General features: G+C 34.0%; 1 protein-coding gene across 1 annotated transcript in view; it reads left to right on the forward strand.

The window, feature by feature from the left end:
- The window catches only part of KIF20B (kinesin family member 20B), a 75,904-nt gene that overhangs the window by 19,406 nt on the left and 31,539 nt on the right, over positions 1-24,959 (forward strand). The window contains exons 14-22 of the mRNA XM_055081430.1: positions 3,813-3,952; positions 4,235-4,373; positions 5,462-5,690; positions 6,465-6,517; positions 9,452-9,605; positions 12,238-12,260; positions 12,603-12,756; positions 21,996-23,232; positions 23,575-23,713. Of these exons, the coding sequence (XP_054937405.1) occupies positions 3,813-3,952; positions 4,235-4,373; positions 5,462-5,690; positions 6,465-6,517; positions 9,452-9,605; positions 12,238-12,260; positions 12,603-12,756; positions 21,996-23,232; positions 23,575-23,713 (2,268 nt within the window). The remainder of the gene's footprint in view (positions 1-3,812; positions 3,953-4,234; positions 4,374-5,461; positions 5,691-6,464; positions 6,518-9,451; positions 9,606-12,237; positions 12,261-12,602; positions 12,757-21,995; positions 23,233-23,574; positions 23,714-24,959) is intronic.

Raw genomic sequence — 24,959 nt, forward strand, 5'->3', positions numbered from 1 at the left:
GATTTCCCCATTTTTGGTGATGCTAAATTTTGCTCATTTGGTTAAGGTTTTGTGTTTAGATCTCTCTTCATTGTAAAAGCGTATCATCTGTGAAGATGCTTTGACACCATGTGAATGAATATCTTACTCCCCAGTATCCTTTCACCCAGTGATTTTAGCATACTCCACCAAACTTTTACTTTGCAGTCTTAAGTACAATTGTGCAAAATGTCTGCCCAGTACCGATTATCCTATTTATTCAAAAACAAAAATTGTTTGGTTGTCTTATATTTATGGTAAACAAATAAGATTTAATGGCGGTTCTTTTTTTTTTAATTTATTTATTTATTTTTGGCTGCATTTTGTCTTGGTTGCTGCACACGGGCTTTCTTTAGTTGTGGCGACTAAGAGCCACAACTAAGAGCCCCTTAGTTGTGGTGTGTGGGCTTATTGCGGTAGCTTCTCTTGTTGCAGAGCATGGACTCTAGGCTCACGTACTCAGTAGTTATGTCTCATGGGCTCTAGAGCACAGGCTCAGTAGTTGTGGCTTACAGGCTTAGTTGCTCCATGGCATGTGGGATCTTCCCGGACCCGGGCTTGAACTGGTGTCCCCTGCCTTGGCAGGTAGATTCTTAACCACTGCGCCACCAGGGAAGCCCAGTGGCGGTTCTTTTATCCTCTGTCCAAATACAATTCACACATATATTTAAGTTGTATTAATCCTGAAATGTAGATCATGTCCATAGTACCAGTTCCCCTCATTAACTGGTCATAACTATTAAGTATGTATACATAGAGGCTTCCTACCAGCGTCACAGGAACACTGGTAACCCTGTGCTCATGGATGTGCTTCAGTGGTATTGCCACATCTGACATCATAGTACTCTTTTGGACTGTAGAAGTCTAAGTAGATGGATGATGTATTGAGTTAAATACTCTCATTTTAATAGTTTATTTCAGTGTCCCTGAAAGCTATAGTTGTGCCTGTGTTGTTTGGAAATGAAAATGAAAGATTCAGTTGCCACTAGTCTCAATTTATCTGGTTACTATGTGATTGGACCTTGTTTACCTTGGATCTCTGTAATGTAGTACTTCCCTCAGTGACAAAATGAGCCGTTAATAGTCCTATTTTAGTTTTTATTGATCTTCTCAAAACTGAAGTTTATATAGAATGTCCATTAAACTTAAAATGTTAGTAGAATTTCAGAATTTAGTAGGGAAAAATAATGCTGTAGTTTATAACGGATTATATAGTGTAAATGCATATCTTATAATGTTGACTAGGTACTTTATTTTTATTTATTTATTTATTTTATGACTAGGCACTTTAAAATTAAAATTTCATTGAAGTTTTTTTCTAATTTTTTTTTTTTTTTTTGTGGTACGCGGGCATCTCACTGTTGTGGCCTCTCCCGTTGTGGAGCACAGGCTCCGGACGCGCAGGCTCAGTGGCCATGGCTCACGGGCCTAGCCGCTCCGCGGCCTGTGGAATCTTTCCGGACCGGGGCGCGAACCCGTGTCCCCTGCGTCGGCAGGCGGACTGTCAACCACTGCGCCACCAGGAAAGCCCTCTAATATTTTTTAAAATGAAAATGATTATAGGCTTTGCATGTTTTACATTATTAGCATTTTAATTAGAGGATTGTATTAAAGATCATTATGAAATATATTGATATTAGCATATTTACACTTACAATTCATTTAACTAAGCTAACCAACCAGAATTTTTTTCACCAAAAACTTTATCAGATGCTAACAATGATAGAAAACTAATTGTTGTTGAGAATTATTGAGAGAAACCAATTTTCCAAGGTATTTCCACATTCATGCAGATTTCTCTGTCTCCCACATTTCTTCTTCAGTAGTTATTTATTATTTTAAACAGTGGGAAAGTCTGTGGTTATTTAAAATTATAAAAGTATTATATAATCATGGTGGAATCTAGAAAAAGAAAAAGGAAAATAATTAAATATAAATCTCTAATCTACTGCTCACGTTAGTAGGTTTTTACTATACATTATAATATTGTAACTTAATTTTCTTCACTTAAAAATAAATTGTGAAAAGTGTGAATTATAGATATGTCATCATAATTCATTACAGTAGTTTACTGTATGATGGTACCATAGTTGAACCCATCTCTTTGACTGTTGAGCTGGGTTTCTTTTTCTTTATTTACATACAACCACTCACTGTTGCAAAAAACACAACGACCATTCTTACAGCCCAAACGCTGGGTACTATTATATAATTAATTCCTCAGTATAAGTTCTTAGAAGCAGAATTTCGAAGTCAGGATATCTACAGAAATATTTTCAAATACAAAATCGAAAAACTGAAAGATCTGTAACTTTGAGAGAGTTTATTAATTTATTATTGAGAAACTTTAATCAAAAACCTTAGAAAAGAATATTAGGCTTTTTTTTTTTTTTTTTTTTGTGGTATGCAGGCCTCCCTCTGTTGTGGCCTCTCCCGTTGCGGAGCACAGGCTCCGGACGCGCAGGCTCAGTGGCCATGGCTCACGGGCCCAGCCGCTCCGCGGCATGTGGGATCCTCCCATACCGGGGCGCGAACCCGGTTCCCCTGCATCGGCAGGCGGACGCGCAACCACTGCGCCACCAGGGAAGCCCAGGCTTTTTTCTTGAATGCTATAATTTATTACATATCTATACTGGCTATGATGTCAAGTTGTAATTGCCTTATTGTTCATTGTCTGTATTACGTGATTAATTATGTGCTTTCAAAGACGGAGTTGTTGCTCACATTTGAATAGTTACAAAAGCCCAATAGGATAAGTTTTAAACTTTATTTTATTATTTATTTATTTATTTTTGGCTGTGTTGGGTCTTTGTTGCTGTGCGCGGGCATTCTCTAGTTGCAGCGAGCGGGGGCTGCTCTTCGTTGCGGTGCGCGGGCTTCTCACTGCGGTGGCTTCACTTGTTGTGGAGCACGGGCTCTAGGCTCACGACCTCAGTAGTTGTGGCTCACGGGCTCTAGAGTGCAGGCTCAGAAGTTGTGGCGCACGGGCTTGGTTGCTCTGCGGCATGTGGGATCTTCCCGGACCAGAGCTCGAACCCGTGTCCCCAGCATTGGCAGGCGGATTCTTAACCACTGCACCACCAGGGAAGTCCCCAATAGGTTAAGTTTATGTAACATTCTCTTTGTCATTTTGGAACGTGTTTGGGGGTTCTTAGTAACTACTCCATATATATATATATATATATATATATTTTTTTTTTTTTTTTTTTGGTACGCGGGCCTCTCACTGTTGTGGCCTCTCCCATTGCGGAGCACAGGCTCCGGACGTGCAGGCTCAGCGGCCATGGCTCACGGGCATGAACCCGTGTCCCCTGCATCGGCAGGCGGACTCTCAACCACTGTGCCACCAGGGAAGCCCCTAACTTTATATTTTGACAGACTAATTTTAAACTCAAACTTAAGCATGTACCACAGACCTGGTCTTTACTTTCTCCACCTAAGAAATGTGGATGTTGCTACCAGGCTTACAGAGGGTTGTGTGGATTAAATGAAATAAAATATGAACTCCCCAAAGTAGTTTCTGGTAGATAATAGATGATCAAATTTTATTTTCTCTTCTTTCTTTGTGTAGCTAGTGAGACATTTGAATTACTGTATGTCTGTTTCTAAAACGTGGAGAGGCGTACTTGATTTTTCAGATTAGTGACTCTCTGCAAATACATAATTTTCAGTGAAAATATCATCTCTAATAAAAGCGTGCATAATTACAATCTAAATGAAAACAGTTTTATTTTTGAACGCTTGGACAGCCTTTCTCTTGGAATATATTTGTTTTTTTAATTTTTATATTTTAGAAACTTTTGGATTTAATAGAAGACTTGAAAAAAAAACTAATAAATGAAAGAAAAGAAAAGTTAACATTGGAATTTAAAATCCGTGAAGAAGTTACACAGGAGTTTACTCAGTATTTGGCTCAACGGGAAGCTGACTTTAAGTAAGTTTTTTCATTCATGTCCTGGTAAAAATTGAGAATTTTATTTACTTGTTTAAATTTTTTTTTTGGGCCTTTTATTTTATATTAGGTGACTTCTGAATTCTGACCTTCATGCAGGCTTGAAAATAGCTGTTACTAATCCCCATGGTGATTGTGAATTATACATGAATGATTATTTAAACTGACTTTTAATTTATAATGTACTTAATCTTAGAAATTTAAAATAAAAGCACAAAGTAGTGCTTTTTCTGTTTCTTAATGGGATTAATTTCTGTTATGAAGGGAAACTCTCCTTCAGGAACGAGAGATATTAGAAGAAAATGCTGAATGTCGTTTGGCTATCTTCAAGGATTTGGTTGGTAAATGTGACACTCAAGAAGAACCAAACAATGAAGATCGTGCCATGAAAGCTGAAACTGAAGTATGTTAACTGAAATATTAAATCCATGAGGTTTAGGTACCAGGATTTAGTATACCACATCAATGATGAGAAACATTAGTATACTTTAGAATTAAAACAAAAAACTTAATATGTAGCTTTATTATAATTAAGCATGCTTTGTTAGGAATGTAAGCACAAATAGTTTAAATACAGTTATTGAACTTAGAAAAATATATATCTGTTACATTTATATCTCAGTTTGGTGTTGATTGAGTCATTGAGTTGATTGTAGGTAGATTCCTTTTTGTCTGATTATGGGATATCCCTCTCAGATTTGCCTTAAACTTAAAAAATTTTAAATGGCTGAGAGACCTAAAGGGTCATTTAGTTCTGTTATGATTAAAACAAAAACATTTATATAGAGAAAGATCACTCTTGCTTGGCTGACTGACCATTCCCTACTGTTGAGGAAACATTATTCTTTCCTGCTGCTCCTACTGAAGCGGAAATTAATCTCATCTTTTTGGAAAGTTTGTTTTTGTTTTCCTTTGCTTTTTAATTACTCAGTTCAGGGGGTCTGGGATGGTGATGTCCAGGCTCTTGCTTTCAAACCATCATTATGTGTCCCTGACATAGTTTGGGATTTGGTCTGAATTATGAAAATGGAAATTTGTTTCCTCAGCTAGCCGAACAGAGCCTTTAAAGGCTCATTATATAACTGAAAGTATACCTGAAACATTATTTCTCCATAAAAACAATGTCATAAACTATGATAAGTCATTACAGAACAATTACGATTACCTAGTTCAGGTATACTTTCAGTTATATAATGAGCCTTTAAAGGCTTTGTTCGGCTAGCTGAGGAAACAAATTTCCATTTTCATAATTCAGACCAAATCCCAAACTATGTCAGGGACACATAATGTTTCATGTTCCATAGAACAGAAAATGAGTAATGGAGCACAACTTTTTCATAATTGGAAGTTGTTCTATATAATCTATTTAAAAATTTTTAAGTTGTGAAATTTTTTGCTGCTTATTTTTAGAACTATCTCAATCAGATGATACCACACTGAAATAGTGAAAGCCACTCTTAACATTAGGTATGTGGTTTTTGCTGTTTTTAGGAAGGACAGAATTATGTAGGAATTGAAGATATTATTGGTTCTCTTCAAGATGATGTCACTGATATTAAGAAACAGGCTGAAATTGCTCACTTATGTATTGCATCTCTTGCTGACCCCCAGGAAGCTATTGCTTGTTTAGAATTAAAGTTTAATCAAGTTAAAGCTGAATTAGCTAAAACCAAAGAAGAATTAATCAAAACCCAGGAAGAGTTAAAAAAGAGAGAAAATGGTAAGTGGATGTATTTTACCCCTATGTAGATGTTATAAATTCATAAAAAGACAGTTGGTAAGTATGAGATTTATGCAGCTTATTTACCAAGTGGCCAGAAAATGATAGTGGTAATGTATTTAATATTTTACCATTTGTATGAGTTTATAGTAACTTACTAGTAAAAATATTTTTTTGCTTTTCTTTACTTTTCGACCAATATTACTAGAAAACAGACTTCTCAAAAAAAAACAGAAACTAAGTATAGCTTTATCAGCAAATTAAGAAATCTCATAGGAAATTGTAAAGCTGTAAATTTTGTTTATATATATATTTACTTATATATAAATATATATATTATATATTTATTTTATAAATAAATAAATAAATATATGGGTTGTTTGTCACATCTGGGTTTCAAGTGTTAGATGAAATACTCTGCCCTTTTCTGTGCAAAACAAGATGGGTGGAAATAACAGGTAAGTGATGTCTCATTCTGAAGTGTATCAGAAAGGTACCAGCTAATTCTTTTCTGACATCATACCAGAAATTTTTTACTATTGAGCATACGTCATTAATTTTTACCCTGAGTTTTGAAAGTGGCTTTTTCAGAAACATTACTCTCTGGTGGTAGAATTTGTAGCTAAGTGCTTGTGTGCTTCTAGTGCTGTGAAAATTCTTTTTCCTGAGTATAACAATAAAGTGTCTACTATAGCAGCTTATGTTTCATGAGTATTCAGTGATATATTTTTTTAGGAGCTTAGATATTTATTTTAAATATTCTTATTTTTTCAGAATCAGAAATTAATTTAAATTCATTGGTTCAAGAGCTTGAGAAATCTATTAAGGTAATACTTTTAAGCTTTATTTTGTCTTGATAAAGAAATTAATTATTAAGTAAAATAAGCAGCATGAATTATGACTAGGTACGTTTATTTTAAAAATAAAGTAATAAATGACTATGATAAAAAAAATTAACGAGCATAAATGCCTTCACCTTCATACCTCTTTCCAAAGATGGCCTCTGGAAAGTTTCTTTAGTCTTTCCAGAAAAGATTTATGTGTGTGTGTGTGTGTGTGTGTGTGTGTGTGTGTGTGTGTGTGTGTATATGAAACAAACACTTAAAAAAATTTGTACAAATGGGATTGTAGTTCTGCGTCTTGTTTCTTCCCTTAGAAGACATCTTAGAGATAATTCTATGGCAGCACATACAGATCTATGTCATTCTTTTACTAGGTGCATTGTGTTGATTAGATATATTTAAATGGTGTTTATTTTGTCTGAAGTTACTGAGTGTTTTAAAATTTAGGATATGGCCTGAGCAGTGTGCAGCATTGGAATCCTGAAAATCTCTAGCACTTTGTACCTTCAGATCGGATAATTACTCTAAATGGTTGTAGATGAATTTGACATTGATAGATCTAAGTATGAAACTGCAGGTATACATAGAGGTGAAGTGAATTTAAAATTCTAAACTTAATATTTTTCCTGACCTTCTCTTAACTTACATTTGTCCTTCTAAAGAGCTGAATATTTTAACATATGATCAGATATAAATAATTCAAGATCTTGGTATCTAATACCCAGTACTTAAAAAGGTAACCAAAATAATGTACTTAGTACAAGACATTACAGCTGTTGTTTAGACAATTCGTGATCTTTTCCCTTTCCTTTATTTTTTCTAGTTACAAAAATAGCTGCTAGTTGTAAAAATTCAGCTATATTAGACTATGTAAAGTAGAAAGTACAATACTACCCCATAATGTCTCTCCTACATCAAAAACAAAACCAACTTGGCTGGTAGCTCTTTGAGACTTTTATAATATATCCATTTTTATAGAACATTTACTATGAACTCTTTTAAGTTCTTTACATATACTTACTTGTTTAAATCTCAGAATAATCTTATGATGTAGATACTGTTATTTTTTATTTTTATGGAGGTGTCAAATAACTTGCCTAGGGTTAAGAGAACTTAACCTCATGGTGCTGATTAACTGTTGATCTAGGGTCACTGTTCCAAAGGTTGTTTTGAAAGCAGACTCTTTTAATGATTAAAAGTTTGTTTTGCATGGTTCCTTAGCATCCTTCCTACCAAGCATACCCTAGGCAGAAAACATTCCTTTGAATAACTGAGATTTGTGGAGGATGGATTTTCTTGGTGAAGATTGTATAATTTGAAGGAGGAAAAAAATGACTGGGTGATTATGATAGGTCTGAGAGTGGAAGAGGAGACAACTTGAAATTGTCATGGTCTGTTTGAAAACTCAAACTTTGTCAGAGCTCTGATTCCTCTATCCCAGGATTTTGTCATTTATCAGTGACACCAAGGGACTAATTGTGAAAAAGCATGGAGATTGTTCTTCATGATACCCTTGGTTTAGGGATATCTAAAAAGACTTTGCTTTTTTTTTTTGGTAATAATCCATTACTTTTTGACTTAAAGTCATTTTATCTATATCTCTTAAGAACATTTGCTGATTTTACGATGTAAAATGATGTTTTGTTTTCTCATATAGTTTTTTTTTTCTACCCCCAAAATGGATTCCTACCAGTACGTAGGGATTTAATTAATCTCTGTCTTTACCATACCTTTAATTACTTTATAAACATACACTTAACTGCTAAGGTTTCACCCTTCCTCTTTCTGGGTACCTTTTCTTCTGCTGTCCTTTTAGGGAGGAATAGTCTTTGCCTTAAAATATAAAAATCTAAATGGCTTTTATCATCTAGATAAACTAGGAGCTCATTTTTTTTTTGTTTTTTTGTTTGTTTCCACGTGCAGAAGGATTCACATTTATTGGTTCAAATACAGTACCTAACATTTGCTAAACATGCATTTTACACTACCTGGTCACGTTTCCACAGGTAGTCAATGCACAGAAGAGGGCCCATCCCTTGCCAGGTGGTAGGGTGGGAGGTAGCAGAGGGACTGGGTAGCAGAGATTGCCAGCTATCACTTGGTCATGCAGGGTTGATGGAGCCAGGTTGGCAGGCAGCCCTTGGCCAGCCCGCTGGAGACAAGGGCCCAGAGACATCCTGTTTGTTCGACTCCTATACAAGACTGTGGGTAGAGGTGGGCCTCGGGTAGGCAGCCCAGGTAGGGCTCGGGTAGGCTCACAGATGCATGTGCCTCGGGAGCTCCTGAAGGTGGTGTCATGGGAGGTAGTGCTAGGAGCTCACTTTTAAAGCTGTGTGTAGACTGTGTATCTTTGATATACATAAGCTAGAAGCTAAGGCTAGAACCTTTTCTGCGACTTGTGAACAAAGTAACAAAGACATTGTTACTTTGAGAAGCTTTGGTTGTAAAACAATTGATGAGTTTCTCCAGTAACTCAAGATTACTCAAGATTTTAAGTAAAAGTACCTATAAGAAACAATTTTGTCATAGTGTTTTCATATTTTTCTTTTCAAAGCATATTTTGTTTATGACTTAGAGGTAAGTGTTTTAGGGTTCTGTGGTTATCTGCAAATAAGTCTCTAACCCACCTGATTCCCTTAGAAAATCTAAAGATGAATTTGTTTTTAGTATCGGGGTGAAACTACACACTTAACAAGTTTGTTTTTTGTCCTCCTTAGTGAATGTACAAGTTAGTTAATATTGCTCACTTCCTAGAGTCATTGGTTATTTTAGGGTGAGATTTAAGAAATAACTTAGAAAATGTTTCAATAAACTTGAAAATAAAATTTTTATGATACAGTATTGAATCATAATTTATATAGTTCTTAAATGTATTATGGCTTTCTATATGTGAACTAATTTTAATTTATTTTACTTTAGGACAATGCTGGTACATCTACTTTAATAATAAACAATAAATTGGTTTGTAATGAAATGATTGAAATGTCTAAGGACAGCAAAACTAAAACCTATTCAGGAAGAAAAAGATTAAATGAAATTGAACTTCAACAAGATGAACCACCAGCAAAGAAAGGTACTCTTCAGCTGCTAGCAGGAGGCTTTCTTAAGAAAACTAACTCCTAAACCAGGAAACAGAAGAGTTGTAAAGAGAAGGAAATTTACATCTAAGTAAAAAAAACTGAGAAAATATAAATTCCTTAAGTTTTACACTAACATGTTATAAACTGTCTAGAGGATGGGTATATTTAAAGCTGCCTTTATTTTAATAAGTATGTTTTTAGATATTGCGCTTTTATCACTTTAACGTGACAATAGTTCTTTTACTTCTGTGCCTATAGTAGTTAAAAGTCATCACTTTCATCTTCATGATTATAGTACATTTTCTGCCAGAATTTCTCCAAAACAAACACTTAAAAAAATTTGTACAAATGGGATTGTAGTTCTGCGTCTTGTTTCTTCCCTTAGAAGACATCTTAGAGATAATTCTATGGCAGCACATACAGATCTATGTCATTCTTTTACTAGGTGCATTGTGTTGATTAGATATATTTAAATGGTGTTTATTTTGTCTGAAGTTACTGAGTGTTTTAAAATTTAGGATATGGCCTGAGCAGTGTGCAGCATTGGAATCCTGAAAATCTCTAGCACTTTGTACCTTCAGATCGGATAATTACTCTAAATGGTTGTAGATGAATTTGACATTGATAGATCTAAGTATGAAACTGCAGGTATACATAGAGGTGAAGTGAATTTAAAATTCTAAACTTAATATTTTTCCTGACCTTCTCTTAACTTACATTTGTCCTTCTAAAGAGCTGAATATTTTAACATATGATCAGATATAAATAATTCAAGATCTTGGTATCTAATACCCAGTACTTAAAAAGGTAACCAAAATAATGTACTTAGTACAAGACATTACAGCTGTTGTTTAGACAATTCGTGATCTTTTCCCTTTCCTTTATTTTTTCTAGTTACAAAAATAGCTGCTAGTTGTAAAAATTCAGCTATATTAGACTATGTAAAGTAGAAAGTACAATACTACCCCATAATGTCTCTCCTACATCAAAAACAAAACCAACTTGGCTGGTAGCTCTTTGAGACTTTTATAATATATCCATTTTTATAGAACATTTACTATGAACTCTTTTAAGTTCTTTACATATACTTACTTGTTTAAATCTCAGAATAATCTTATGATGTAGATACTGTTATTTTTTATTTTTATGGAGGTGTCAAATAACTTGCCTAGGGTTAAGAGAACTTAACCTCATGGTGCTGATTAACTGTTGATCTAGGGTCACTGTTCCAAAGGTTGTTTTGAAAGCAGACTCTTTTAATGATTAAAAGTTTGTTTTGCATGGTTCCTTAGCATCCTTCCTACCAAACATACCCTAGGCAGAAAACATTCCTTTGAATAACTGAGATTTGTGGAGGATGGATTTTCTTGGTGAAGATTGTATAATTTGAAGGAGGAAAAAAATGACTGGGTGATTATGATAGGTCTGAGAGTGGAAGAGGAGACAACTTGAAATTGTCATGGTCTGTTTGAAAACTCAAACTTTGTCAGAGCTCTGATTCCTCTATCCCAGGATTTTGTCATTTATCAGTGACACCAAGGGACTAATTGTGAAAAAGCATGGAGATTGTTCTTCATGATACCCTTGGTTTAGGGATATCTAAAAAGACTTTGCTTTTTTTTTTTGGTAATAATCCATTACTTTTTGACTTAAAGTCATTTTATCTATATCTCTTAAGAACATTTGCTGATTTTACGATGTAAAATGATGTTTTGTTTTCTCATATAGTTTTTTTTTTCTACCCCCAAAATGGATTCCTACCAGTACGTAGGGATTTAATTAATCTCTGTCTTTACCATACCTTTAATTACTTTATAAACATACACTTAACTGCTAAGGTTTCACCCTTCCTCTTTCTGGGTACCTTTTCTTCTGCTGTCCTTTTAGGGAGGAATAGTCTTTGCCTTAAAATATAAAAATCTAAATGGCTTTTATCATCTAGATAAACTAGGAGCTCATTTTTTTTTTGTTTTTTTGTTTGTTTCCACGTGCAGAAGGATTCACATTTATTGGTTCAAATACAGTACCTAACATTTGCTAAACATGCATTTTACACTACCTGGTCACGTTTCCACAGGTAGTCAATGCACAGAAGAGGGCCCATCCCTTGCCAGGTGGTAGGGTGGGAGGTAGCAGAGGGACTGGGTAGCAGAGATTGCCAGCTATCACTTGGTCATGCAGGGTTGATGGAGCCAGGTTGGCAGGCAGCCCTTGGCCAGCCCGCTGGAGACAAGGGCCCAGAGACATCCTGTTTGTTCGACTCCTATACAAGACTGTGGGTAGAGGTGGGCCTCGGGTAGGCAGCCCAGGTAGGGCTCGGGTAGGCTCACAGATGCATGTGCCTCGGGAGCTCCTGAAGGTGGTGTCATGGGAGGTAGTGCTAGGAGCTCACTTTTAAAGCTGTGTGTAGACTGTGTATCTTTGATATACATAAGCTAGAAGCTAAGGCTAGAACCTTTTCTGCGACTTGTGAACAAAGTAACAAAGACATTGTTACTTTGAGAAGCTTTGGTTGTAAAACAATTGATGAGTTTCTCCAGTTACTCAAGATTACTCAAGATTTCAAGTAAAAGTACCTATAAGAAACAATTTTGTCATAGTGTTTTCATATTTTTCTTTTCAAAGCATATTTTGTTTATGACTTAGAGGTAAGTGTTTTAGGGTTCTGTGGTTATCTGCAAATAAGTCTCTAACCCACCTGATTCCCTTAGAAAATCTAAAGATGAATTTGTTTTTAGTATCGGGGTGAAACTACACACTTAACAAGTTTGTTTTTTGTCCTCCTTAGTGAATGTACAAGTTAGTTAATATTGCTCACTTCCTAGAGTCATTGGTTATTTTAGGGTGAGATTTAAGAAATAACTTAGAAAATGTTTCAATAAACTTGAAAATAAAATTTTTATGATACAGTATTGAATCATAATTTATATAGTTCTTAAATGTATTATGGCTTTCTATATGTGAACTAATTTTAATTTATTTTACTTTAGGACAATGCTGGTACATCTACTTTAATAATAAACAATAAATTGGTTTGTAATGAAATGATTGAAATGTCTAAGGACAGCAAAACTAAAACCTATTCAGGAAGAAAAAGATTAAATGAAATTGAACTTCAACAAGATGAACCACCAGCAAAGAAAGGTACTCTTCAGCTGCTAGCAGGAGGCTTTCTTAAGAAAACTAACTCCTAAACCAGGAAACAGAAGAGTTGTAAAGAGAAGGAAATTTACATCTAAGTAAAAAAAACTGAGAAAATATAAATTCCTTAAGTTTTACACTAACATGTTATAAACTGTCTAGAGGATGGGTATATTTAAAGCTGCCTTTATTTTAATAAGTATGTTTTTAGATATTGCGCTTTTATCACTTTAACGTGACAATAGTTCTTTTACTTCTGTGCCTATAGTAGTTAAAAGTCATCACTTTCATCTTCATGATTATAGTACATTTTCTGCCAAAATTTCTCCACATTGTTTTTTCATTTGAAGAAAAAGCCATTTGACAGTAAGACTTTGAGCTAAACATTACTAAAGACAAATGTGGTCAAGTTTTGTTTTCTGTGAAATTACTAAAGAAAAAAGTGGGCACATGCTTCTCTATACTATACGTCCCTGGTTATATGGAAGAACATGGCAGCTTTCACTTTGTCTCTAAGCTATTCTGTGTTTTGGAAAACTTTTACAGTCTGATACAGGGAGGGAGGCCTTTCTAAGAGAAGGTGCATTAGCTTTAGAAACCTAATTAGCAGAAAGAGAAAAACAAATATCGTATATTAATGCATATATGTGGAATCTGAAAAAATTGCTCTAGACGATCTTATTTACAAAGCAGAAATAGAAACACAGACGTAGAGAACAAACATATGGATACCAAGGGTGAAGGGGTGTGTGGGATGAATTGGGAGATTGGGATTGACATATATACACTACTGATACTATATATATATAACACATAACTAATGAGAACCTACTGTATAGCACAGGGAACTCTACTCAGTGCTCTCTGGTGACCTAAATGAGAAGGAAATCCAAAAAAGAGGGGATATATGTATACATATAGCTGATTCACTTTGCTGTACAGTATAAACTAACACAATATTGTAAAGCAACTATACCCCAATAAAAATTTTTTTAAAAGATGGATTTAGAATGTTATTAATATTTATGAGTAATAATATATTATGAATTATGAACCAAAAAAAGAAACCTAGTTAGCTGCTTCACCTTGAGAAAAATGGATAACTTAAGTCTTTCTTTGGTCATTAGTAAAATAAGTTAAATATACCTGCCTCCTGAGGTTGTTAAGAATAAAAACAATTGGGTCATACACCAATAAAATAAACACCTCATAGAACCTCAGGAAAATTAATGTTTTCAAAAGTAGATAACTTAAAGGATAATATAGCGCTAGATATATTAATCCAATAAAGTGTGAGCTAATAGATTGAGACTAATATGCATGGTCACCTTCTGTTATCATTGAAGGAGTGGTGCCTTAGCTACAGGGAGTATAACCTTGTTATGATTTCCATAGCACTGTTACTCTATTTTTTCACCTTGATTGGTGCCATAGAGTTGTTGAGAATATAGGGTAGTTGAGAATGCAGGAACAGTAGATCACTAGGAAGTGGAAGTGAAAGTTGGCAGGAGCGAGTGATCTACATGGTATGACTAATCCTAACGGTAACCCATTCATGAAGAAGATGATTGTATAATAACTCTAGTTGTTAGCGACAAATAATTTGGATGTGGGTAGATTTAAGTAAGTTTAGGTAACATAAAGTATATATATTTTTTCCTCCTTAAATTCGTAACCACTGTGGCTATTTCTCAATTATTTGTTGTTAGAGACTAAAGGGACTACATAAAGGATCATAAGAAAATTGTAGCTATAACCACCCTTCTTCCCCTCTACCTGCTACTAAAAAATCTCCAGAACAAAATATGTGACTCCTATAAATACTAGGATAGGATTAGGGGGGTGATAGTTTTACTGGATGTATGTTTTCTGTTCTTAAAGGGAATGCAAAGCCATTTCCCTATGAAAGTGAATTTACTTGTTTGAGATCACTGTATCTGTACTTTGGGAAGCTGATAACCATGTAAACGGTTCAAGAAATAAGCCTTCAGAATAGTGATAAAGGAGACAAACCAGAGATATGCTGCAATCTGCTTACCTGTAACTTTTCAACCAAAACTAATTTTTGTAGCAAAATATAGGTTAAGCAGTATATGTATAGGTTGAATGTGATAGAAATATTGAATTAAAGTAATTATCTTTCTATTTATGTTTATTTTTTATAAGTTAACCTATATTAGGTTTATATGCAGTAAAACCTATTTTATCTTTATTGCTAGACTAATGCTTTAATTTCTCACTGACAAGGCTGTTCTGAATATGTTTTATGAATCTTTTGATATAAACATAAAAATTTCTGAAAGAATAATATGAATATCTGAACAAGAAAATCAGGTGCAAAACAAATTATCTGAAGTACCTTATGTTATGTAATTATCCTAGTTTTTTTTTTTTAATAAATTTATTTATTTATTTTTGGCTGCGTTGGGTCTTTGTCGCTGTGCACATGCTTTCTCTAGTTGCGGTGCGTGGGCTTCTCATTGCGGTGGCTTCTCTTGTTGTGGAGCACAGGGTCTAGGCGCGCAGGCTTCGGTAGTTGTGGCACATGGGCTCAGTAATTGTGGCTCACGGGCTCTAGAGCACAGGCTCAGTAGTTGTGGCACACGGGCTTAGTTGCTCCACGGCATGTGGGATCTTCCTGGACCAGGGCTTGAACCCGTGTCTCCTGCATTGGCAGGCAGATTCTTAACCACTGCACCACCAGGGAAGTCCTATCCTAGTTATTGAAATACAGTAAAATGAAGATAGCAACATTACTTGATCACAAAAGCTTTATTGCACTTACTGTAATTCACTTCAGGGTTTAGGACTATATCCATATAGTATGCATGACTCAAATCTCTTCTTTCAGGATATTCAGGATTTATTTGTGAGCTCTGAATTTCTGATTGTTGTCATTTTTAACTTGCTTAGATCCCATCTTTCTCTCCTGATAAAGGGTTCAGACATCTTTATAACTTGTCTTCTTAAAGGGCAAAAGGATTAGTCATTTCCACTGATGAAGTCATAGGTGAGAAAATTACATCACAAGTTCAGAATTACTTAAAGGGAAAGTAGAACAGAGGTATGAATCAGTGGAAAAGCCAGTTATTCCACTTTGGGATGACTTTCCACAGCTTTGTAAGATGTTAGGAGACAATCTGATAAAAAATAATGCACTGGTTGAACGTTATTTTTAAAAATTCATAAGAGTAAATGGGCAAGTTTGTTGTAAATGTAAATAGGGGTAAATCTGTAAGTCTCCAGAGTAGATGGACTCCTTAGAATAAACTGAGAATCTGAAGGAACTAAATTAGGAAAATGTAACTACAAACATAGGAAAATCATCAAAAATAAACTCATCAGCTTTTCAGAAAGCAGGCTATAGAGCAGGGGTAATGCCATGTTTTTCCTCTCTTTTTTGAGGCAGGAGAGACAATGTAAGTTATAGGTAATAAAACCTTGTCCAATGAACTTTTAAAGTTAGTCTGTTAAAGAGCTCTTGGAATCCTGTTATGGGATTACACAATTACTGCTGCCCAAGAGCATTTAAACAATCGGGTGAAGGAAAAGAATATGGATTGTATTTGAAAAATGGAAACTTACAAATAAAGCTTGCTTTTACATGTATACCACTGAATGTAAAACTGGATAAATTCTTGGATAGAGTAAGGAGGTGAGATTCCCAGATTATATAGTGATTTGGGGGGTGAGGGGATACTCTCACTGGGGACATCAGTATCTTGAGAGGACTGGGATTTTTTTCTCAGCCTTATTGAGGTACAATTGACCAATAATTTTGTAATATATTTAAAATGTTTAACATGATTTGATATACATTGTGAAAAGTTTCCCACCTTATCACCATTAATTAATACATCTGTCACCTCACTTATTCACCTATTTTCCCCCTCTTTTTTCTTTTTTGGTGAGCACAGTTAAGTTATACTCTCTAGGCAAATTTCAATTATACAATACAATGTTATCAATTATAGTCACCGTATTATACTTAGATCCTATGACCTTATTCATCTTAAACTGAAAAATTATACCCTTTTACAAGCCTCTCCCTATTTCCATCACCCCTCATCCCCTGACAACCACCGTTCTACTCTCTGTTTCTATGAGTTGGATCTTTTTTTCTCCTCGTATTGATACCATACAGTATTTTTCTTTCTCTGTGGGGCTTATTTCACTTATTTCACATAATGCCCTCCAGGATCATCCGTGTCATTGCAAATGGCAGGATTTCCTTCTTATTTCGGCTGAATAATAATATTCCATTGTATACATATTTATTCCACATTTTAAAAAATCCATACATCCATCCATGGACACTTAGGTTGTTTCCATGTCCTGGCTATTGTAAAAAATGTTGCAATGAACATAGAGCATGAACTTGCATGAACTTTGAGATAGTAATTTCATTTCCTTTAGATATGTACTCAGAAGTGGGATTGTTAGCTCATAAGATAGTTCTATATTTAATTTTTTGAGGAAGCTTTATACTGTTTTTCTAGTGGTTGTACTACTTTATATTCCCATCAACAGTGTGCAGATTCCCTTTTCCCGTCATCCTTGCCAGCATTTGTTATCTCTTTTTGATAATAGACATCCTAACAAGTGTTAAGTGATATCTCACTGTAGTTTTGATTTGCATTTCCCTAATGATTAGTGATGTTGAACACCTTTTCCTGTACCTGTTGACTATTTGTTTGTCTTCCTTGGAAAAGTGTCTGTTTAGTTCCTCTGCCCATTTTTTAATTGGATCGTTTGGTTTTTTGGCTCTTGAGTTGTATGAGTTCCCTATATATTTTGGATATTAACCCCTTGTCAGATAGATGGTTTGCAAATATTTTCTCCCATTCCACGGGTTGCCTTTTCATTTTGTTGACTGATTAATTTGCTGTGTAGAAGCTTTTTAGTTTGATATAGTTTCACTTATTTATTTTTTGCTTTTGATGCTCATGCTTTTGGTGTAATATCTAAAACCTGTTGCATAGTCTGGTGTCAAGGAGCTTTTCCCCTATGTTTTCTTCTAGGAGTTTTATGGTTTCAGGTGCTATGTTTTAAGTCCTTCATCCATTTTGAGTTAATTTTTATAAGTGGAGTAAGATAGGAGTTCAATTTCATTCTTTTGCATGTGGATATCCAGTTTTCCCAACACAGTATTGAAGAGACTGTCCTTTTCCATTGAGTATTCTTGGCTTTCTTGTTAAGTAAGTTGGACATATGTGTGTGGGTTTATTTTTGGGCTTTTGAAACTATTTCATTGGTCTATGAATCTGGTTTTATGCCAGTACCATACTGTTTTGATTACTGTAGCTTTATAGTATAGTTGAAATTAGAAAGTGTGATGCCTCCAACCTTGTTCTTTTTCAAGATTGCTTTTGCTATTCGGGGTCTTTTGTGGTTCCATGTGAATTTTTAGATTGCTGTTCTATTTCTGTGAAAAATGCCATTGGAAATTTGATAGGTATTGAATTGAATTTGTAGATTACTTTGGGTAATATGGACATTTTAACAATATTAATTCTTCTAATCCATGAACATGGAATATCTTTCCTTATTCTGTATGTCTTTTTTCATTTTCTTTCACCAGTGTTTTATAGTTTTCAGTGTATAGGTTTTTCACCACCTTGGTTAAAGTTATTCCTAAATATTTTATTCTTTTTTATGCTATTGTAAATAGGTTTTTTTTTCTTATTTTCTCTTTCTGATAGTTTGTTGTTAGTGTACAGTTTTTTGTTTTGTATAATGTTTCTTGTATATTGATTTTGTATTCTCCAACTTTAGTGAATTTCTGTATTCTAAAGGTTTTCTGGTGGAGTCTTTAGGGTTTTCTATAATATAAAATTCTGTCATCTGTAAACGGACAGTTTACTTTTTCCTTACCAATTTGGATACAGTTTGTTTCTTTTCCTTGCCTGATTCTCTGGCTCATACTTCCAGTACTAATGTTAAATAGAAATAGTGAGAGTGGACATACTTGTTTTGTTCTTGATCTTAGAGGAAAAGCTTTCAGGTTTTCATGGTTGAGGATGACATTAGCTGTGGGTTTGTCATATATGGCTTTTATTATGTTAAGGTATGTTCCCTCTCTAGTCTGTTGAGAGTTTTTATCATGAAGGATGTTGAATTTTGTTAAATATTCTTTCTGCATCTAGTGAAGTGATCATATGATTTTTATTCTTTATTTTTATTCTTCATTTTATTAATAGAGTATATCACATTTACTGATTTGCATATGTTGAACTGTCCTTGCATCCCTGGGATAAATCCCCCTTGATCATTGTGTATGATTCTTTTAATGTGCTGTTGAATTCGATTTGCTGATATTTTGTTGAGGATGTTTCCATCTATGTTCATCAGTGATATTGACTTGTAATTTTCTTTTTTCTAGTGTCCTTGTCTAGCTTTTTTATCTGGGTAATGCTGGGAGAGAGCTGCGATTTTAATTTATCAAATGGGGTCATAAGATTAAAAATCTTGTGCAGTCACTTAAGTTTTTTTCCCCACATTATATAATAGTATCTGAAAGACCTTTCATAAATGCTTGTGCTTTTTCTTTATTTTTCTCACAATGTCAACTGTGATTAGCATATAGGAAGATAGAAACCTATTTGTATGTAGGCTAGTAGATTTAATTTTAAAGATCTTTTTATGATCTTGAAAATGCCTTCTTAATTGAACAGATTCATTACATAGGGTACTATCATCTCTCATCTAGGATGCATGAGAGCCTGCCACAGGCAGGAGGAAAAACTTAAGGGCTTGTATGTCATTACTATGTGAGATTTGACATTTATCTCTTTATGGAACAGTTACATGTAGGGCTGCCATATAGGGGTTTAGTAATGAAGCAAACTGATATGTTTAGATCCCAAATGTTATTACAGGGGTGACTGTCAAGGTCTTCCAGAAATTTAGAAAAATAAATTCCTGGAGCAGTGTGCATGTACCCTCAAAGTGTTCGCATGTACAATACATTCCAGATTTATCAAGTCAGTATGTTTGGTATTTGTTCTCAGGAATCTACATTATAAGCTCTTTGGCCAATTCTCTAAAACTAGAGAACCACTGTTATAAAAAAGGCACTGTAAAGAGAAAAGCTTAAAATTTAAAACATAAAATTGCACTAAAGTAACCAAGTTAATATAACTAAGGCATGTTAGATTATAAATTTGCACATATCTAGAACCAGAATAGTTTACTGATGACAAAAGTTATGTTTTTCTGATATAATGATATGTCTTAGAGATAGGAAAGGAGAACATAAGCAATGTAGCTAAATTTCAAAAATAATTCATTTACGGGGACCTCCATGGTGGTCCAGTGGGTAAGACTCTACAGTCCCAATGCAGGGGGCCTGGGTTCAATACCTGGCCAGGGAACTAGATCCTGCATGCATTCTGCAACTAACAGTCCGCATGCTGCAACTAAGAAGCCCCGCATGTCTCAACTAAGAAGCCTGCATGCTGCAAATAAGACCTGGTGCAGCCAAAACAAATAAATAAGTATTTTAAAAAATTCATTTAGGATTATTGTTCATGTATATAAAGATGCATTAGACACAGAGAGTCTGCTGTCAGGAAGTTTGGAATCTAGTAAATGAGAGTGGCAAGTAAACATATTATTTCAGTATAATCTAATGTGCTCAGATGCATAAGATAATATGGTGGCACGCACTAAAAAGAAAACTATAAAATACACTTTTTAAAGATTCATTGGACAGTTACCAACTGAAAGTAACAGGTTTTTTAAGTGAGAATTTCAATCCATCTCTCCCTTATAACTGTCTTCTGCTCTTATGGATTTCATATTATATTTGGGGCCTTTAAGCATGAGGAATTCGATTCTCAACATGCTTAGTGAGACTACCAAATAAAAATATAGGTGAAATTGACAGATAGGTGGCCAGTGGGGGAGTGAATGAAGGTCAAAGGACATGTTGAGTTGATTATATCAGTACAGTATTGTGTAGAAAATTCATAAAACTTGTATTAGAGTAGTGGATATAAAGTTCACACATTTAAACATCAAACCATGAAGTGAAATAGAACAGGAAAAAAATTTAAAAACCAAAGAATCAGATTCTTCTATGTTTTGAAGTAATTTTCCTAGGATATGAGACACTCATCATATCAGTTATTATATCAATGGAAATTGTATGAAGACATGAAAAGATAAATTTGTGTATCTGGAGAATTGAGAATTATGTTTCAAGAGTTAATCATGTAATCTGTGAGAAAAATTTGAACATAGTTTATACTGGACAGTTGTGTGAGATGAGTTAATTCGTCAAATATTAAGAATTAAGTTTTAGCTAATAGTGCATCTTCTCTGGACATAGTTTAATCTATACCAACTATGTTCTTGTACTTATATAACATTTACAAAATGCTTTAACATACATTACATATTAACTTACTTGGCCCTCTTAACACTATCCTGTAGTAAGTAGGTCAGGTAGAAATATCCTTATTTTAGAAATGTAGATATTAAGCCTGAAAAAGACAAACTTTTATTTATTTTTAATTAGCTGAACTCTTCTGTACAGATTTTCAGTTTCTAATAATATCTAACTATATCCTAAGCACAGTGTTCTAAGCTCGTTGATTATCTTGATCTTCACAATAACTCTGAGATAGGTGGTGTTATTGCTATTATTTTCCATTTTCCATTTGAGGAAGCAGCCATGGGGTCAAGCAAATTATTGACAGTTATGCAGCTAGTGAAGGGTGGGGCTACATTAGACTTGGCATAAATTTAACCATTTTTCTCCTAATTTTACCTGTGAAAGTATAAGGTACTCAGTTTGCAAATCACTAATTTAGTAGATCTATAGTATAATTGTACTTTAAAACTGTTCTTTAGTCTGCCTTAGGGTACAATTCCCTACCTTCTGTCTCATAATAATACTAAAGATTTGTGGTAGACAATTTAAATAACATAAAAGCTATAGAAAGAAAGTAGAAGTAACTAGTAATCCCACTCAGAAGTAGTTACCAGGATTTTCTTGTACATCCTTTGCTAACTTTTTCTGCTGTGACTTAATGGAACTACAATTTTTACATAAATTGGTGTATGCTATGTATGTTTTGCAACCTGATTTTTTTCTTTTTTACTCAATAGCTTATTTCTGTTTTTCATTAAAAGTATGCTTTCATATGTTTCCTATGTTTGAATATTGGCTTCTATGGTAACTTTTTTATTTTTATTAAGGTTTGCTAGATTAATAATAATTGTTTTTATTTTTAAAGGACCTACACATGTTAGTCCAACCATCACTGAAGACCAAAAGAAAAGTGAAGAAATGCAAGAGAGCATTGCAGAAGATGAGGAAAACATTAGAGTTTTACAAGAAAATAATGAAGAGCTGAAAACACGTTTACTCATTGTTGAGAATGAACTTAAAAATGAAAAGGAAGAAAAAGCAGAATTAAATAAACAGATTGTTAGCTTGCAGCAGGAACTCTCTTCTTCTGAAAAAAAGAGTTGTAGTTTTAGTGTAGAGGTCCAACAAATTCAGTCAAATTATGACAATGTGATTTCTGAATTACATGTGCAGAGAGGTATAAATCAAGAACAGGAGGAGAGGATTATGAAATTGTCAAAGGAGATAGAAACTGCTAGAAGAAACATAACAAATAATGTTTCACAAATAAAATTAATGCAAACAAAAATAGATGAATTGCGTACACTTGATTCAGTTTCTCAGATCTCAAACATAGATTTACTCAGTCTCAGGGATCTGTCAAATGGTTCTCAAGAGGATAATTTGCCAAATACACAGGTACATCTTTTGGATAATGATTATTTGATAAGTAAGCAAGTTAAAGAAAATGGTATTCAAGAACTTGGTAGGGAAAGGTCTTTCCACTCTACTGTTGAAGCCATTTGGGAAGAATGTAAGGAGATTGTAAAGAGTTCCTCCAAAAAAAGACATCAGATCCAGGAACTGGAACAACAAATTGAAAAATTACAGGCAGAAGTAAAAGATTGTAAAGATGCAAACAATAGACTAAAAACAGAGGAGAGGGAGAATAAAAATCAAGATCTACTAAAAGAAAAAGAAAGTCTTATACAGCAGCTGAAGGAAGAATTGCGAGAAAAAACTGTTGGTCTTGATATTCAAGTACAGCATGTAGTTGAAGGAAAGAGAGCACTTTCAGAACTTACACAAGATGTTACTTGCTATAAGGTGAAAATAAAGGAACTTGAAGCAATGTTAGAAACTCAGAAAGATGAAGGTAGTCGTTCAGCCAAGTTAGAACAAGAAATTATGGAAAAGGAATCTATTATTTTAAATCAAGAAAGAAATCTGAAGGAATTTCAAGCAAATCTTCAAGATTCTATCAAAAACGCCAAAGATTTAAGTGAAAGGGAAGTCACACTGAAAGAAGAAATCACAAAATTAACAAACAATTTGCAAGATGCAAAGCATTCACTTCAATTAAAGGAAGAAGAAAAAGAAACAAACTGGCAAGAAACAGAAAAGTAAGCTAAAAGTTATTAAAATGTTTGAAAATATGGAAATCATTTATTGATTTTTCTGTGTAGCTTTTAAAGAATTTGGGTGGGCATATCTTAATCTGGTTAAGTATAACATGTATGATGACTGAAGAACTTCAATTTTGTTTATATAAACCTTTGTAACCAAATGTTATATGCAAAGATCTGTTTATAAAATCTCCTGAAATCCTCCTTGAAGGATTTCTTCATGGTTTGGACATTCCAAATTTGTGAAAAGATCTAATTTTGTAGATTATTAGTAGCTCATGCATATGATTCTAAGTGATTAGTGATATGTCACTATAGATAAGTGATTTTTTTTTTTAGGTTGAAAGAGGAGCTCTCTGCAAGCGCTGCTCTTACCCAGAATCTGAAAGCAGATCTTCAGAAGAAGGAAGAAGATTATGCTGAGCTGAAAGAGAAACTGGCAGATGCCAAAAAGCAGATTGAGCAAGTACAGAAAGAGGTAGGTTATTTGAAAAGGTGTGTGGCCAATTAAAATGATAAAGATTGTTTTCCTTATATATCAAGTTTAGACACTTAGTATTGACCAGAACATTTGTCAACTCCATAATTTTTCTTAAATGATGAGAAAAGTTATTTCACAAAAGAAAATTTAGATTAAACAAACTGAAGGATGTCTAATATTAAGAAAAATATGTGCCTTATGTAAGAGTAGAACCTTTTTTTTTCTTTTAAGGGCTGCTAAGTTCAAGTCCCCCCAGAAAAGTAAATAGCAAACTTTTGTTTGCAGATAGTATTTAGGAGCGTATGTAGTGCAATTGTAACAAGTTTTTATTATAATTTGATTTAAAAATAGGAAATATAATCACATGATTCCAAATTTAAAATATATGAAAATATGTATAGTGAGGGAAAAAACTGCCTCCCAACCATCAAGTTTTCCTCCAAAGCGTCAGATGTTACCAACTATTTTTTTTCTCTCCACTTCTCCCTCTCCCTGTTTTTCCTTCCTTCTCTTCCTATAAAAAAATGGAAACATTCTATAAACACTATGTGAACCTTGGTTTTTTCCACTCAATATTTCCATCTCAGGATATAAAGAGTCTCCAAATGAGCTTTTTTCTTTTTTATGACTCTGAACATTTATTTACCATTAATCAGCCCCGTATTGTTGGACAATTAAGGTAATTTCCAGTCTTCTGTTAATCATGCAGTGATGTCATTTTGAACATTTGCAAGTCTTCCTCTGGTATAAATTCCTAAAAGTGGAATTTATGGTTCACTGGTTTGTACATGTGTAATTTTGATACTTATTATGCTTTTTAGAGATTATGCCAGTTTACTCACCAGAACTAATGTATGAGAACAAGAGAGTATTTTTCTCTATACTCTTATCCACAAAGTAGTATTTTATCATATTTCTTTGATATTTGCTAATTTGACATGTAAATAGTGTATCTCAACTATAATTCTAACTTGCATATCTCTAATTATGAGTGAACATTTTTTGGTTTAAAATTCATTTGTATTTTTTTTTCCTGTGGTCTGTATATTCATATACTTTGTATTTTAGCTTGGGTTATTGTTTTTCTTTTTATTATTGCTTTGTGGGAGCTTGTTGCATACTTAGGAAATTAACTTTTTTTTTTTTAATTTAAGGGTGATTTATTTTACTTAAGGGTGGCAGTGGGAATAGTCATAGATTTCTAATACAAACCAAATACAAAAATCAAACAACCATAAGAATA

Source organism: Physeter macrocephalus, chromosome 20, assembly GCF_002837175.3.
Source record: "Physeter macrocephalus isolate SW-GA chromosome 20, ASM283717v5, whole genome shotgun sequence".
Classification (NCBI taxonomy): Eukaryota; Metazoa; Chordata; class Mammalia; order Artiodactyla; family Physeteridae; genus Physeter; species Physeter macrocephalus.